Source organism: Cavia porcellus, unplaced genomic scaffold, assembly GCF_034190915.1.
Source record: "Cavia porcellus strain 051 isolate PalLab524CR breed Dunkin Hartley unplaced genomic scaffold, mCavPor4.1 scaffold_15, whole genome shotgun sequence".
Taxonomy (NCBI): Eukaryota; Metazoa; Chordata; class Mammalia; order Rodentia; family Caviidae; genus Cavia; species Cavia porcellus.
In genome coordinates, this window is record NW_026947498.1 from 9,788,981 (window position 1) to 9,803,798 (window position 14,818).

Genomic DNA, 14,818 nt, shown 5'->3' on the forward strand with positions numbered 1-14,818 from the left:
GCGGGCCATGGGCTGCCCAGGGACAGCAGGCATACAGAGGCCTGGGACTCACGGGCCCCGGCCCTTCCTCGGCCACCACCACGCCTCACCCCCAGACTCCAGCCGTGCAGAGACAACACCTGAGTCACCCCGAAGCAGCAGCTCTCAAGGTATGGACCAGGAATTCTGGGGTTCCTGCCTCCTCTGGGAGAGCCCTCTCAATCAAAACCAATGTTGATCTTACAAAGGCAGTGCTCTTATAAAGGATGTGGCTTGACCTTAAAAGATACTATTTTCTTCTTAGAACTGTGTCCTCTCCAAGCGTGTGGCAGTGTGATTCAGGGACTTCCCATCACAGAACAGATGCCAGTGGCCCTTTGCCAAGCCAGACACTGCGGAGGTGTGTGAGAGTTTCACTACTGCCAGTCTCCTCACGAGACATCTTTCTGCTTTGGAAAACAGAATTATTTTTCATAAAGAAAAATTATCCCTCAGGCTAATCCCTGGTAGGTTTATTACTTTGTAGTGAATGAATAAGTGAGCCTTGTTTACAATCTCTTCACTGTTAATTTCTAGTGTGGAAGCCACCCATAGATAGAACCAACATCAGCAGAGTCCTCCAGGCCCGTGGGGAGTCCTGCAGATCCAGGGGAGTTGTGAGAACAAAGTGTCCCAGAGCCCACAGAGCAGAGGGGCTCTGAGGAATCTCTGATTTTGCATCTCCATGGCTGTGAGATTGTGAGGGTCAAGGACTGAGCTACAGTGGACAGGTGGGGGGGAATGTAGGAACTGGGAAAATTAGCACCCTCCCTGCAGTCAGGTGCTCCCCTGTAGCCAGCAGCAAGTCCTCCTCCTTTAGGCAGCTATGATGTCCTCCACCCCGTGCCCTTCTCTGATCAGGACATTCTCTACCTAGTGACAACAGTGATCCCTGTACCCAAGAGGTCACCACACTGACCCTGGCCAGCAGCGTTACGGCACAAAGGATTGCCCTTGAGAATCTGAAGTGTTTTCAGCCCCTAGGAAATGTTTTTTTTTTATTTATGACAAAGTCTCAATGAGTAGTCCAGGTTGGCCTTGAACTCAGCATGTAGTCCAGACTAGCCTTAGACTCACCCAGGTTCTCCTGCCTCGGCTTCTCAGCTAGGATTACAGGTTTGTGCCACCAGCCCCGGGTCCTAGGGAATTTTTACAGGTGCATTTGTGATTGGCATGACTCGAAATTTGATTCATGGGTGCCAGCATGAACCTCATCCAATGGGAGGCAAGAGTCATTTTTCAATAAGGGGACATCTTCTTGATGAGAATCATGAAGAGCTGGAATCTGGCCCCGCCAGGCCACGCTGTGGTTCTCCACGTCCACGGGCACTCACGTGATTCCATGCATCCTCCGCACAACTGCTCAAGCCGGGGCCGTGGGATCAGACTGGGCTGTTTCCCACAGGACCCCTGTGACTCTGGTTACTGCCCACCTCCTGCTCCCCTACACCACTCTCCAAATTCTCAGTCCTGAACGGTAGTGTGATCTATTCTGGAGGTTGAGGCAGAAAGGTCACAAGCTCAAGGCCAGCTCACGGACGGAGATGAAGCCCAGGGTTGGGTTCTATCACTGCTACTGCCAGAAAAACTAAAAACATAAGTTCGTCCCACGACTTAGGACCTGCAGAGACATGGTGCGCCTGCACCCCCATGACTGTCATCTTTATCTGCTAGGGAGTCACTGCAGGGACTGAGACACAGGCCGGCCCAGGCCCCCGGACACTCTCCACCCAGGGTGAGCCAGGTCCCCACACATCCCCGCGCAGCACTTCACAGTTTGCAGAGCACCCATCTCATTTTGTCCTCACAACAACTCGGGCGGGTTCTCACCAACTCTAATGAAGGAAGCAGAGGACTATATTTGCATTGTAATTACCATGTTGCCCAAAACGGGCCTCTTCAGGGAGGGAAACTGCTCTTATCACCACATTTAGCGAGCTCTGTTTCCCTCAAGAAGCCAGACCCCGGTGCTGCTGTGCACTGCTAAAATCCACCCTCCGAGGAGGCACAGACGCAAATAGTAAGCCACCTGGGATGGAGGCATGAGCCACACCTGCTGCAGGGCCTGGCTGCAGATGGGGTGGGGGGCCGGGCTGTTCTACCCTCTTACCGTTTTCTCCTGATGTCTTGTCTTTTCCATTGGTTGCCCCAGTTCCTTGTCGCTAAAAAACATAAAGAAAGAAGGAACTGTCAGCCACACCTGGGATTACCTCGGTCTCTTTCCTCCCGCAGTAAATCCAGCACTGTGCTACTTTAGCTCAGAGAGGTAAAGCACACACCACCAGGATCCCCCAGCCCACAAAAGGCTGCGTCCCCGCAACGGCCTCCCCACTCCGTGGCCGCCACTGGCTGAGCACAGCTCACTGTCACAGGAAGCCAGACGGGGGACTGCTGCCCAGGGAGCGCAGCCCCAGGAAAAAGATAAAGGGACAGCCAAGGGTTTGTGCGGACCACAGAGGTCAGACTGTCACCTCTGTCAGCCACCATCACGCTGCTGCATTCCCATCGCAGTCCCTATGCCCAGGACTGAAGTCAGCTATACTCTCTGGTGCTGGCGTCAGAGCTTCTCACTCTGCGGAGCTGGTTTCTCTGTCACGGGGAGTTGGTGTGGGATCCTACCACGTCTCAGGTCTTTCGGTCCTCTTTCCCTCCTCTATCTCTCCCCTCCCTCCCTCTCTTATCCTCTTTCATCTCCCTGTCTCTAGTACCTGGTCTTTTCCTGCTGCTGTCACTGTCTTTGGTGTCATTGTGCTTTCTTTTGTTTTGGTTGCTGTCACTGCTGGTGCCAGAAGTAGGAGGAATTTTAGGGTGAGATTTGCATCCCTGAGTAAGATTCTGTGCGTGTGGTTTATATTGCACAGTTTCTGTTATGCGAGCAATCCAAAGTGTAAACTAAAGTGCGGGTTGAAAAGACAGACCTAGGCAACAAGAAGACAGACCTTTAGCAAGGGGAAGGGCACAAGGAATGAGGGAGGCAGGAGAGGAGAGGGGAAGGGGACCTAGAAGATCAAGGTGTGTGAGGCACAGGTACCAGCTCCCTGCAAGGAATGCCATCGTCATGCACGGAAGACACAGACTCGTAAAAATGAAGAGGAGAAAAGGCTCTGTGGACCCGAGGCGCAGTGCGGGGAGCATGTGAAAGCATGAAGTACCCTTCCTCCGAGCCTTACGTGGTCCTCCTGGCTAATCTAGTCCATGGTGGGAGAGGCCTTCAGTGACTCAGCTTGGGCCACGATCAGAAAATACAGCCTGAGCTGAAAAGAACTGAAGAGCTTGCAATGTTTCTCCGCTTTGACAGAAGAAAATGGAGCAAGGGTGGGGGGTTTGTCCAGTGTCCTGTTGTTGTCGGTGTGGGCCAAGACCAGAACCTGGGCTTCCTTGGCCTCACTGAGAATCATCCTTAGGTCATCACCACCGGAAAGTGTCCTGGGGGTATCGAGGACATGGAATACAGAGGACACGAAGGGGTACAGTGCCCTCGAAACCTTCATCTGGACCCAGGATTGTAGGCCACAAGTAATTGCACTAGAATAATAACCAGCTCCCTTGGATGCTCAACACCATCATGACAAGTTCTCCGATCATCAGTCACCCACTGTGACCAGAGCTCAGGCTGTGTGGAAAATCCAGCTTGCAGGTTCTGATCAGCGGAGGCTGACATTAGTAAAGTGACTGTCCTGTGGACACCAGCTGCCCTGCACTGTGACAACCGAGGGAGGCAAAGCAAAGTGCCCCACGTGTCACCATACGTACATCACCCCAGACCCTCCTAGTCCACAGCTGCCCAGGTCAGCCTTGCTCTGTCCCCTCTTCGAGGTGGACCCCTCAGAGCTGGAAGTCACAGAGATGTGGTTGTTGTCGCCACATTTAACTTAAGGTGCCTTGGAACTGGGACTCCTTGCCTGTGCTTGCAAGGAGGTGGGAGGTCACAGCCCTCCGTCAAACATCAACTGTTCTGTTTTGTCGGTTTCTTTTGGTTTTCCAGTGCTGGGGATGGAATCCAGGGCCTCCCACACACCAAGCAAGTGTTCTGAGCTGTGTCCCTAGGCCTTTTTACTTTTTATTTTGAGACAGTCTCACTAAGTTGCACAGTGCAACTCAAACATGGGATCCTTCCGTCTCAGCCTCTCGAGGAACTGGGATTCCAGGCATGGCCACCATGTCCAGCATCAACCGTTCTTGAAGACACTGCCATGTGGGTCCCCCGGCTTGACACCCTCTGTCTCCTAAAGAAGTCTGCAGCATTTGACATCTTCCTTATACCAGAAGACCTGTTTCTTGCAAGTAGTAGATTTGCAAGAAAAAGAATCTCTTCTAAGGGGACTTTCTACAAAATAAGGACAGACAGACCTCCGTCCTTGTCTCGAGGCCTCCTCTGTTCCAACCCAAAGCCACCAAGTTCAGGGCACTGGATGGAACCCTGATTACCACTGAGACTCAGCCGGCCGGTGACCCCCACAGCTCGAGGTGCCAGCTACTCCATTTCCAACCCTCCCCTGCATAATTCATAGACATGCAGGGCAGGGGAGGAGCAGTCTACAAAATAGGACAGAGTTTTACAGTAAAAGGAGGTCAAACTACTGTAAACAGAATGCATGAAACACACGCACAGCGCAGCCCAGGCCTGGCCCCGCTGCCTTTAAACGATGCCCAAAGCACGAAGACCTTCCAAAGGTGGTGAGGACCATCTTGTTCCCTCAAAGATCACCTTTTGGAAGCCAAAGGGAGACCAGAAGGAAATGAGCACGGCCAGAAGGGGGTCAACTTTCAAGGTGTCCAAGGTGGGGTTTCTGCGACAGATCACACGCGATGGAGGCAAAATGATGCAGACAGAGCTCGGGGTGCTGGTGTCCCAGGTTAGAAAGCTGTGCTGTCATCAGAAGCATCTTTTTTCAGAATTCTTGGCAATCTGGGGTGTTTGCAAGGCTGAGGAGAGCTGGGGGGGAGGGGTCCCCAGAGTCTGGTCTCTCACAGGGCACTGGGTCTCCCCAGAGCAGGAAGTGGGGTGGCACCAGGCTGGGTGTCCAGGGACGGCAGTGCACTGCTGAAGCTGGGCCCAAGGGCCCCATGGTCTCCCTGACTGTGACAGAGTCTCTGTGACAGAGTTTTCTTGTGACAGAGCAGCCTCCTTTTGCCAAGGCCCCCAAGGCACACAGAGGACTTTGCTTGGGCTCATACAGCTGGCAAGTGGCAGACCCAGCATGGGAAATCCAAAGACCAGGCTCCTGGCTTGCCCTCTCTGCTACTGAGTGGGAGAACCCCTCAGCGCTGCACCCGACTTCCCTCCAGCAGTAAGCAGACACAGACGAGGCAGAGACTCGGGCTGAGGTCTGCGTGATGTCATTAGCAGCCACAAGCTGAGAGTCTGCAGGACGTTTGGCTCATGGGAAGAGACAGTGACATCAACAGTGAAGGGTTTGACTGGAGAAATGATGTGAGACCTTTTATAAAGTTTAAACAGCACAAACGCCAGTACTGGCTTTGCTGAAATATACAGACGTGTGGGTGGGTGAATGGGCAAATGGATGGATGGATAGATGGATGGATGGATGGATGGATGGATGGATGGATGAATGAAATGGATGATGGATGAATTGATGGATGGATGAAATGGATGATGGATGAATGGATGGATGCATGAAATGGATGGGTAGATGAGTGTATGATGGTATATAAAGATGGATGGATGAAATGGATGGATAGATGGAGGAAATGGATGGATGGATGGATGGATGGATGGAGGAAATGGATGAATGGATGGATGGATGGGTAGATGGATGGAAGATAGATGATGGATGGATGGATGAAATGGATGATGGATGGATGGATAGATGAAATGGATGAGTATATGATTGTATATATGGATAGATGGATAGATGGATGGATGGATGGATGGATGGATGGATGGATGGGATGGGTGGATGGGATGGATGGATGGATGAAATGGATGGATGGATGGAGGAAATCAATGGATGGATGGGTGGATGAATGGATAGGTGGATGGATGGATGGATGGATGGATGGATGGATGAAATGGATGGATGGATGGAGGAAATCAATGGATGGATGGGTGGATGAATGGATAGATGGATGGCTGTATATTTACCTAGAGAGAAGTCTTCCTACTTTGTGCATACCCCAATATACTAAATTATACAGATGTCTGGACTGAATAACATGGTGGCATATTCACGGTATTATAGAATCATTTCTGAGAATTCCAGACTCTCACATTGTGAAATAAGGATAAGGAAGGACTGAATACAGAATTTTTAAATTACAGCTTGAAAGCCCTCTCTTACTCTTCTCCAGCCGGGCAGCAGGTACGGATGCTATGAAATCTATTGCAGGATGTGGAAAGAAGGGGGCTGGGCAGACCCCGGGCCAGGCGGGGCCCCCAGACCCTCAGTTCCCAGACACTCACTGACCGACGCCCAGGGCTCAGAGAGTGAAGCTTCTTTCCTCATCAACACTCCCTCATGAAAATGCAGCATGATAGAAGTCGGCAAACCCTCGATTAAAAAGAGCCTAAGTAGCAACTGGGCATGCGAAAGACCCTGGTGCCTCCAATGCCCTTTCTGCTACTTTACTTTGTGCCAAGTACCAATTAAAATGCAAGAGGGGTGTCTAAAGGCAGGATTTGTGAAGTAAATTTTCCTGACAGCCTCACTGTGCCAAGATCCGCTGAAAAATAACAGAGAATATGTTTCTGCCTGTATTTCTCAGGAAGCAGAGCCTGAGGCCGAGGTTGCTTGTGCTACAGGCAGTGTGGGGGGGACGGGAAGAGGCTGTAAGCAGGGGAGGAGCTCTGTGCCGGGGACCTTGTTAGGTCCACCACATACAGGTTCTAGGGTAGCCCCCAAAAGCTGCTTAGGTAGGGGAGGAAAGAGCCTGATGGGGGGAAGGCAGAGGCGGCATCTGCTGCTCCTGCCTCACGGATCCAAGGCAATGACAGAGCATCGATTGCCGATGCCTCAGGACTGAGCTGAGTCCCCACCCGGCATCTGCAGGGGTCAATAACGAAGCCTCGGGCCAGGCGGTGAAGGTGCAGGTGGAGGTGTTTGGTGTGAGCAGGTGACAGGCAGTCCCTAAGCTACTGCCTGAACCCTGGAATCCACGCCAAGCTGGCCACCCACACAAATCCTCCACCATAGGGTCTGCAGTGACAGCCAGGAGGTGTCTGACTCAGTGTATGAACCCGGCTGGGTGGCTTCTTCCTCAACCAAGCTGCCAAGCCATGGACAACCTCCTTGGATCAGGTGTTCACCACGTGGAGTACGTCACCCCAGGCTCCAGGTAGCCAGCTGACTTCTGGCCCATCCCTCCACAGATAGCAGGCTACGTCTGCCTCTAAACTACCAAGAGTGCCCACACTTCAGTAACACCATGGCCCAGCGGTGCGGGCTCCCACAGGAAATGTGCTGGCTTCCTGAATACAGCTGAGATATCACAAACACCCTCAGATGGGGCTTCCTGAAAATCCTGCTTCCGCTGCCTCGGAGCTTCAGGGACTCGTGACTGCTCGGTCCCCTGCTCTTCCCTGTGAAACCCATAACCAAACCACTGTGTTCTCAGAGTAGCTGCAGATGGGCAAGGTGAGGCGGGCATTTGCTCTCCCCAGGATGTAAGGGTGCACCCAAAAGGAGCCAAGGTAAACAATGTTTAATGCGATATTTTAAAAAGTCAAAATATTATGAGTCCCTGGTACTGATAAAAATGAAAAAGACAAAAAAAAATACTATGAGAAGTTATGATGGACAAGATAATCAGAATTATAAAGAAAGATTGGCATAACTGGTGGTTCCTTGAGCCTTGGGCTACAGGGTAGCTTGACCCTAAGTAAGTAAAAGGTTCAAGAAATCCAGGAATTCAAGGGATGAGAAAATCCCTCGAACCCAGTACAGCTGTGGAAACCCTTTCATTACGTCATGGGCCAGGAGTGAATGCTAAGAATGCTTGCTGTCATTTTATGAGTTTTTATGTCATGGTTTCTAGACTACTGGAGTGAGAATGACTCTGTAATACTTGGACACCAGAAAACCAGTGAGTTGGTCATATGTCATTCCATTATTAATGCTAATCCAGAACATGAGACAGGCCATGCTTGTCTGGAAAATCATTCATCCGAGTACACACAGTTCCATCTTAAAATGAAGCACAAGTTCTCATTAAGAGAGATTTCACTTATTCTCTTAGATGATGCTGAAGGAGATAAACATAAAATGAATTTCAGTCGCTTAAATTTTGGATTCAAATTGCAATTTGGATCCAAATTTGGATTCAAATTTCAATTTTGGATGCAAATTGCAATTGTGAGCCTGGCATGGTGGCGCATGCTTGTAACCCCAGCACTGGGGAGCCTCAGGCAGGAGGATTGTTGCAAGTTCGACACCAGCCTGGGCTACAAAGTGAGCTCAAGCCAGCCTGAACTGCATAGCAAGAACTGTCTCAAAAAGACCAAAATAAATAAGTAAAATACTCTGCGAATCAACACCCATAGCATCTCAGAAAACAAATCTGTACTATAGAGTATTTAACTCGGGTATTTAACAGAGTATTTGCTCACAGCACCAGCTCTTTCAAGGCCCCCAAACCTTAAGGAATGAGCAGCATCCTGAAGGAGTGAGGTTCCGGGTCACCCCACCTCTTCCCTTCCCTTTCCTCCTCCCCCAGGTAGACTTGTCCCATTGGCCATCAAACCCTGGAAAGAGCTTTAGCCATGAATTCGGCTTCAGAGATGCTGAGGAGGAAAGGTGACACTCAGGCAGGGCATGGGTCTGCAGAGGGTGAGGGACACTGGATCCCAGGGACACTGCAGGCTGGCAGACACCTTCCTTCCCAGCCAGGTTGCCAAGCCCTGTGGATGTGAAGGAATAGGGCTCACAGCTGGCGTCCAGCAGCCACTGGTGCTGCACAAGGGGACTCCCAGGCCAGGGCACTGGAGTCTCCCAGACTCAGAAGCACAAGATTCTTCCTTCTAAAAGCAGGTGAGCAGTAGTCCAACACCCTCACCCCCACAATGCAGGCTGTGAAGCGCACGGTGACAGAGTCTAATGGAGGCTCAGACACGTTTCTCTGGCCTGGGCTGCTCCCAACCTGGAGGCTGAGGTGGAGATCAAAACTGGCCAGCCAGGGTGGTAGGAAGACCTCCTAGCCAAGAATGCCTCCACACCAGGGACCCTAACACCTGGTTCTAGAGTCTAGAGGAAGAGGGGAGCTGTCTGTGGCTGGGGAGCCCCTTGATGATGTCCATGCCCTCCCTCTGAAAAGAAGAGATGATCATCTCTGACTGCTGCTGCCCACAGGGGAGCTGGCCACCAAGGCACTCCCTCCCCGGCACCCAAGGTTCCCGGAGCTGGCGTCCGGAGCTTCCCAGTGGACAGCTTTTCTGCATGGAGACAGTGGAGCCCTCCTCCCACAGGGCTGCTTGGCACTTTGTCCACTGTCCCAGCATCTGGCCTCTTCTGGTTCTGGCAGCCACACAGAGGCAGAAGTTTCTCAAAAGAAGGAAAGCACCATCCGGCCACTCCCAGGGCCTCAGCACCCTCCTTCACAAGTGCTGCCCAACGTCCAGCCCCAGCTCTCATCTGCTCCCATGTGGTCCTCCCCCAGGCTGCACACTTTAAGGATTTCTGGCTCCCCCAAAACAGTAGCATCTCCACAAGCCACTCCTCAGCTGAGCCATACATACAGGGAAGCATCATGGTGGGACACTGCACTGGGGGACCAGAAAGGCTTGGGGGCCACAGTCTGCAGAATCGGCCTCCCACTCAAGAGAGAACTGAGTGACCACCACACTGCAAGCAGCCGCCGAGCCGCCCATGCTTCTCTTGAGCACAGTGTTTGTGAGAAGCAAAGTGGCCCGTGCCCTGGTGTCGCATGTCGTGTCTTACTGATGAGGGAGCGTGTGTCTCTTAGATGACCAGAATCTAAGGAATCGGGGAGCAAAACCACAGCCATTGCTCGGAGAGATAGAGTGACAGCTGGGCTGGCCAGCGTTGGCTGCCAAGTGCTGGGGCACAGAAGTGATTAGGCAGGAGCTCCCTGGGAGCATCCAAGTACCTCATTAAACGTGCCTTTCAAATCAAAGCCCCACATCTGTCTGAAGAGCAGTAGAGGCTTCCAGGCCAGCATTTTCTGATAAGAACGGAAGAGACCAGATTTGCCCGATGTTTTAAATTGTCTGTGACTCTCCTAGTACCATTCTGAAGGCAGGGCATTGAAAGCACCACTGATTTAATCCCTAAGGTATAGAAATTAATGTCAAAAGGAAACTCCAGCTGGGTTTAAAAGAGAGAAGGTGATTTGCAAAAGCGATGAGATTTCCAACGGCAAGCACGGTGACCTTTCCAACTCCTCCTCGGTCCTCCAGGTGTCACCTCTGGAAGACCCAAAGGGTGAAATTCCCTCAAATTCTGCCTTCAGTTCCTGGCACTGTCATCCTGACCTTTATGGAAAGAAACTAATTGGCACAGCAGTGCTTCTGAGAACCATTTCTGAATTCCTAATTTTCAGGTGCTCATGGTTTATTTTACTAAAATTAATTTTATGCTTTCCTCCACAGTCATATTTTTTAAATTAGAGGATGTTGTTTCTCTGGCTTCAGGGTTAGGATGTGATCATTCTGAAATGAGGGAACGTACGCACTTCAGGGGGAAACCAAGACCACCGAATGTTCCCCAGCCAGAGTTAAGGCACAGGAAACCTTCAGGCTATTTCCTGTCCGTCTGTTTTCCATGCGAACACACACACACACATCTCCATCTTATAAACGGTCCCACACCATGCAATTTCACAACAGGTGTACATGAAGCTGAAAGGGCCTCTCTCCCTCTAACGTCACAGATCTGACAACACAGCCGCTCTCACCTGCGGTAAAGTGCTCTTGGTTATCAGGCCCTTGTGCCTAGGGCAGCTGTGAAAGCTGGCTTTGTCCATCAAAGTAGCCAAGCGTCACGCTGATGTGTGTGTTGCCCTCTCCTCTCTTCAAGAATAAATGGCATAAATAATTACATGCAAAATGTTCAACATCCTTAGGCCCCAGGAAAATGCAAATCAAAATTATGCTGAGATTCCTTCTGACCCCCGTCAGAGCGGCTCTCAGGTAAACAAAAAATAATAGATGCTGGCGAAGATTCAAGGGAAAGGAACCCTCTTCCCCACAAGTGGGACTGTAAGTCAGCATGGCCACTGTGGCAGTCAGTGTGGGGACCCCAGACACTGAAAATACAGCCATGTGGCCAGCAGGACTCTCCTGGTACACACACCTAGGGGTCAGGACTGCACGATGGAGACGCCTGCACACTCATGCTAACCAGGCACCTTGAACAGCGCCCGGGCCATGGAGTCGGTCCAGGTGCTGCCAGGACGAACGGATGGGCAGAGCGTGGTACATGCTAAATGGAGCCTCACCATTCCGTCATAAAGAAGAGTGAGCCACATCACTCCCGGGAGGGCGGGTGGAAGTGCAGACCAGCAGATCAAGCAAAACCAGCCGGGTTCTGAGAGGCAAGAACTGCACATTTTCTGTTATATGTGGCATGGGGTGTGATAGGAAAGGAGAAAGGAGAGCATTACATGAGAGGAAGGGGAAAGGGAAGGAGGAGAGGAAGATGGCTGCAATTAAAGTGGGTTATACACACACGTAAAATGTCACCACACCCTGTGCTGTCCAGTTAATGTGCACTAATAATGAAAGGACGAAAAGAGAAGGGAGAAAGAAAAAGGAGAGAGATGAGGAGGGGAGGGCAGGGAGGGAAGGAGAGGAGAGACCAGAGGAGAGGGGAGAGGAAGAGAAGGGAGGGGAGGCGGGAGGAGGAGAGGAGAGGGGAGAGGAGGAAAGAGGAGGGGAGGGGAGAGTGGGCTTAGAAGGATCCAGGCGCCCTTCGAAGCGGGTAGGAGTCACCCCAACTCTAGCAGTGCAGTGGGCTGAATGATACCCTTTCCCACATGGACGCCCTCAGCCCTGGGCCCTGAGACTGTGGCCTTACTGCAGGTGGGGTCTTTGCTACGGTAATCAAGGTAAGGTGAGGCCATTAGCAGATCTAAGGCCACTCTGACTGGTGTCCTCATAAGAAGGGACAACTCGGACACAGGTGCACAGTGGAAGGATGAGACCCCGATGGGTGCTGAGGAAAGACCTGGGACAGACTCTATGCTTGGGTCCCCTGTGCGACACTTCCTTCCCATGGGACGTTCAGGCCTGCTGTGGGCAGCATACAGAACAATGGCTGTCCCCACGCAGAGCGACAGTCACACTCAGGAAAGAAGGCCCAGGCTGGCCTTGCTCGGGGTCCCCTGCAGTGACAGAGCTGGTGTCAGGGAAAGGCAGCCCATGTGGGCAGCACACACTCGGGAGCTGTGTCTGGAGCTGCAGCTTGCCCTGTGTCCTCGCCTGGACCACACTGCACCTCAGCAGGACGGTGGCGCTGGGATAAAAAGGACAAAAGTGTCCTCAGGAGACCACACACCTGAGCTGCTTCCACAGCCAGAAGCGGAAGTCTTGCAGCCACTAGCGTGGCCGCCCAAGCAGCCCCTGCAGGTGATGGAGCTGAGGTCAGGGCTCCGATCTCGGTGGCTGCAAGGCAGCTGATGCCCCCACCCCCTGCTCTCCCAGGACACACAGGGCAGGGCGGTGTTTGTTGGGTCCACTTCGGAAGGGGCAGGAGACAGGAGAGCAGCGGCTACTCTCTGGCCACATCCCCAATTTCTCGTACTCCAGATACTCATTCATGCAAAGCACATGGGGATTCCAGTGGCCCTAACCAGACAGTTCACTTTCTGAGGCTCAATGGCCGTGGTCAGCGGGCATCTAAAATACTTCTGCAGCCTGGTGAGGAATTAAGATATTTGAGACAAAGAGAAAGAACATGTGCCTAACTTTCATTACACTACATTGTTATACTTCTTTGATTTAATTATTATTAATAAAACACTGGGCCCAATTTATAAACTTTATCATAAGTTTGCAAACACGGCATGATCAAAAAATACAGTGAATCTTTAAATTAGAAAATTTTTTAGAGTAAAAAACACACTGACATGAATCCCCTTCCAAACACGCCCCTCGCTTCCTACACAGGTCTCCTGTGCTGAGCGGCTCTGAGGGGCTTGTGGCGGTGACCTTTGGCTGTAATACACTTTTTGGAAATTTAAACATTCACCATGTGTTGTGATCACTGCTCATTACAGGAGAAAACTTTAGGCTCAGTACAATCTGAGGGTTCAGAAATCCTCTTGGGTCCTGGGATGAATCACCAGCGAACAGCAGAGGCCAGTCTGCAGGACCCACTGACGTGCAGGTCTCCAGGATGGTGGGAACACCGGAGTGTATTGGTGTAAGGACCACACTGGGCTCATCATTCGGAGAGTGCTTGTAACTGAGGTGCACTCTACGGCCAGGAGAAGGGAAGAACAGACTTGCAAGGCACAGAAAGGACTCTACAGGGAAATAAAATCCCCTGTCTCCATTATAAGACTGTGAATTTCAAAACTCACAGACTGTACAACCCAAAAGGTAAACTCCACTGTGTGTAATCATATAAACTTCATAAAACCTGACTCTAAAAAAAGGAGAAAAATAATAAAAGTCCTGGAAACAAATCACCAAGATATCCCAGGCTAGCAATGCAGACAGCAGCTGTCACCCCAGGTCAGCAACCTCAAAGAGCCTCAGTTTTTGTTTCTGTAAAATGGGGTAAAACCTTGCCTGCTTCACTGGGCTGTGAGAACTAAGTGCCCGCTTTGCTGGTTATGTTCCTTAGGGGGAGTTAGACAGCACAGAAATGATGAAACCAGCTCAGAAGGAGAAGGGTTGGCTTCTTTTCCATCGCACTCGACCCAACGTTCAGTAATAAAAAAGGCTCCCTCTGCCCGGTGACCTTAAACCAGCAGTGACCACGGCAGACATGGACTCCTCAGAGCCTCAGCCTCTGAGCTGGTGGATTTCTCTCAGGTGAACGATAAATCAGAAACGCTGCTCCTCCACCAGCCCTGAACTTGCATCCTTTGCTTGGAAGGACTTTGGAGTAAAGGCTGCGGGCGTGAAGACCGGGAGCTCTCCAGAACAGCTGCCGAGCGTGGGACCAGACGATGCAGGGCCCTCAGACAGAGGAGAGGGGACCCCGGTCTATGAATGCATCCTCTAGCGCACACAGAGTGCAGAAGGACAGACAGACACACCTCCTCTCACTATTTCCAGACCTGTGGGTGACCAGCCAGATGCCAAGGGTAGCAAACAGGACGGGAAAGTATCAAGGAAGGGTAAACATGACAGCAGATACGTGCGATAACTAACTCAGGTAGGGCAAACTTTCTGTACAGATGGCTAAGGCACAAGGTTTTCTAGAGCAAAATAATAAGCCCTATCACATAAGGTTCCTGGTACAAGTACCATGCCCAGCTGCTCCTCTGGGAATGATGTGACCTGGAATGCATCTCTGAATTTCAAGAGGAACTGGCATGCAGCCAGAAAACCCACACATGGTCGCCCTCGATGACAGAGAAAGAAGTCACCAACGGTAGCACCAGCATCCTGTTCTGCCATCCCTCCCTGCACGGACCACCATCAAGTGAAGGCAAAGGATGATCCGCGGCTGCCGGCTGGGAGCAGCTCACTGGGACCCAGCACCTGGTCACTCCAGCTGCCTCATGGCTGAACTGACTGCAATGCTGAACTCGGCTTCCTCATGAAGTAAACAAAAAAGGGGATGATAAAGGACACACCTGCATGTGGGGCCAATGGAGTGGACCATGCTTCTACACGGCTCGAGGCTCTGCGCTCAGCTGCAAACAGTTACAT

The 14,818-nt window shown here is 51.5% G+C and overlaps 1 protein-coding gene across 1 annotated transcript in view; it reads right to left on the reverse strand.

Moving 5' to 3' along the window:
- Window positions 1-14,818, reverse strand: part of Pcp4 (Purkinje cell protein 4) — a 49,579-nt gene that overhangs the window by 21,891 nt on the left and 12,870 nt on the right. The window contains exon 2 of the mRNA XM_003463908.5: window positions 2,129-2,180. Within this exon, the coding sequence (XP_003463956.2) occupies window positions 2,129-2,180 (52 nt within the window). The remainder of the gene's footprint in view (window positions 1-2,128; window positions 2,181-14,818) is intronic.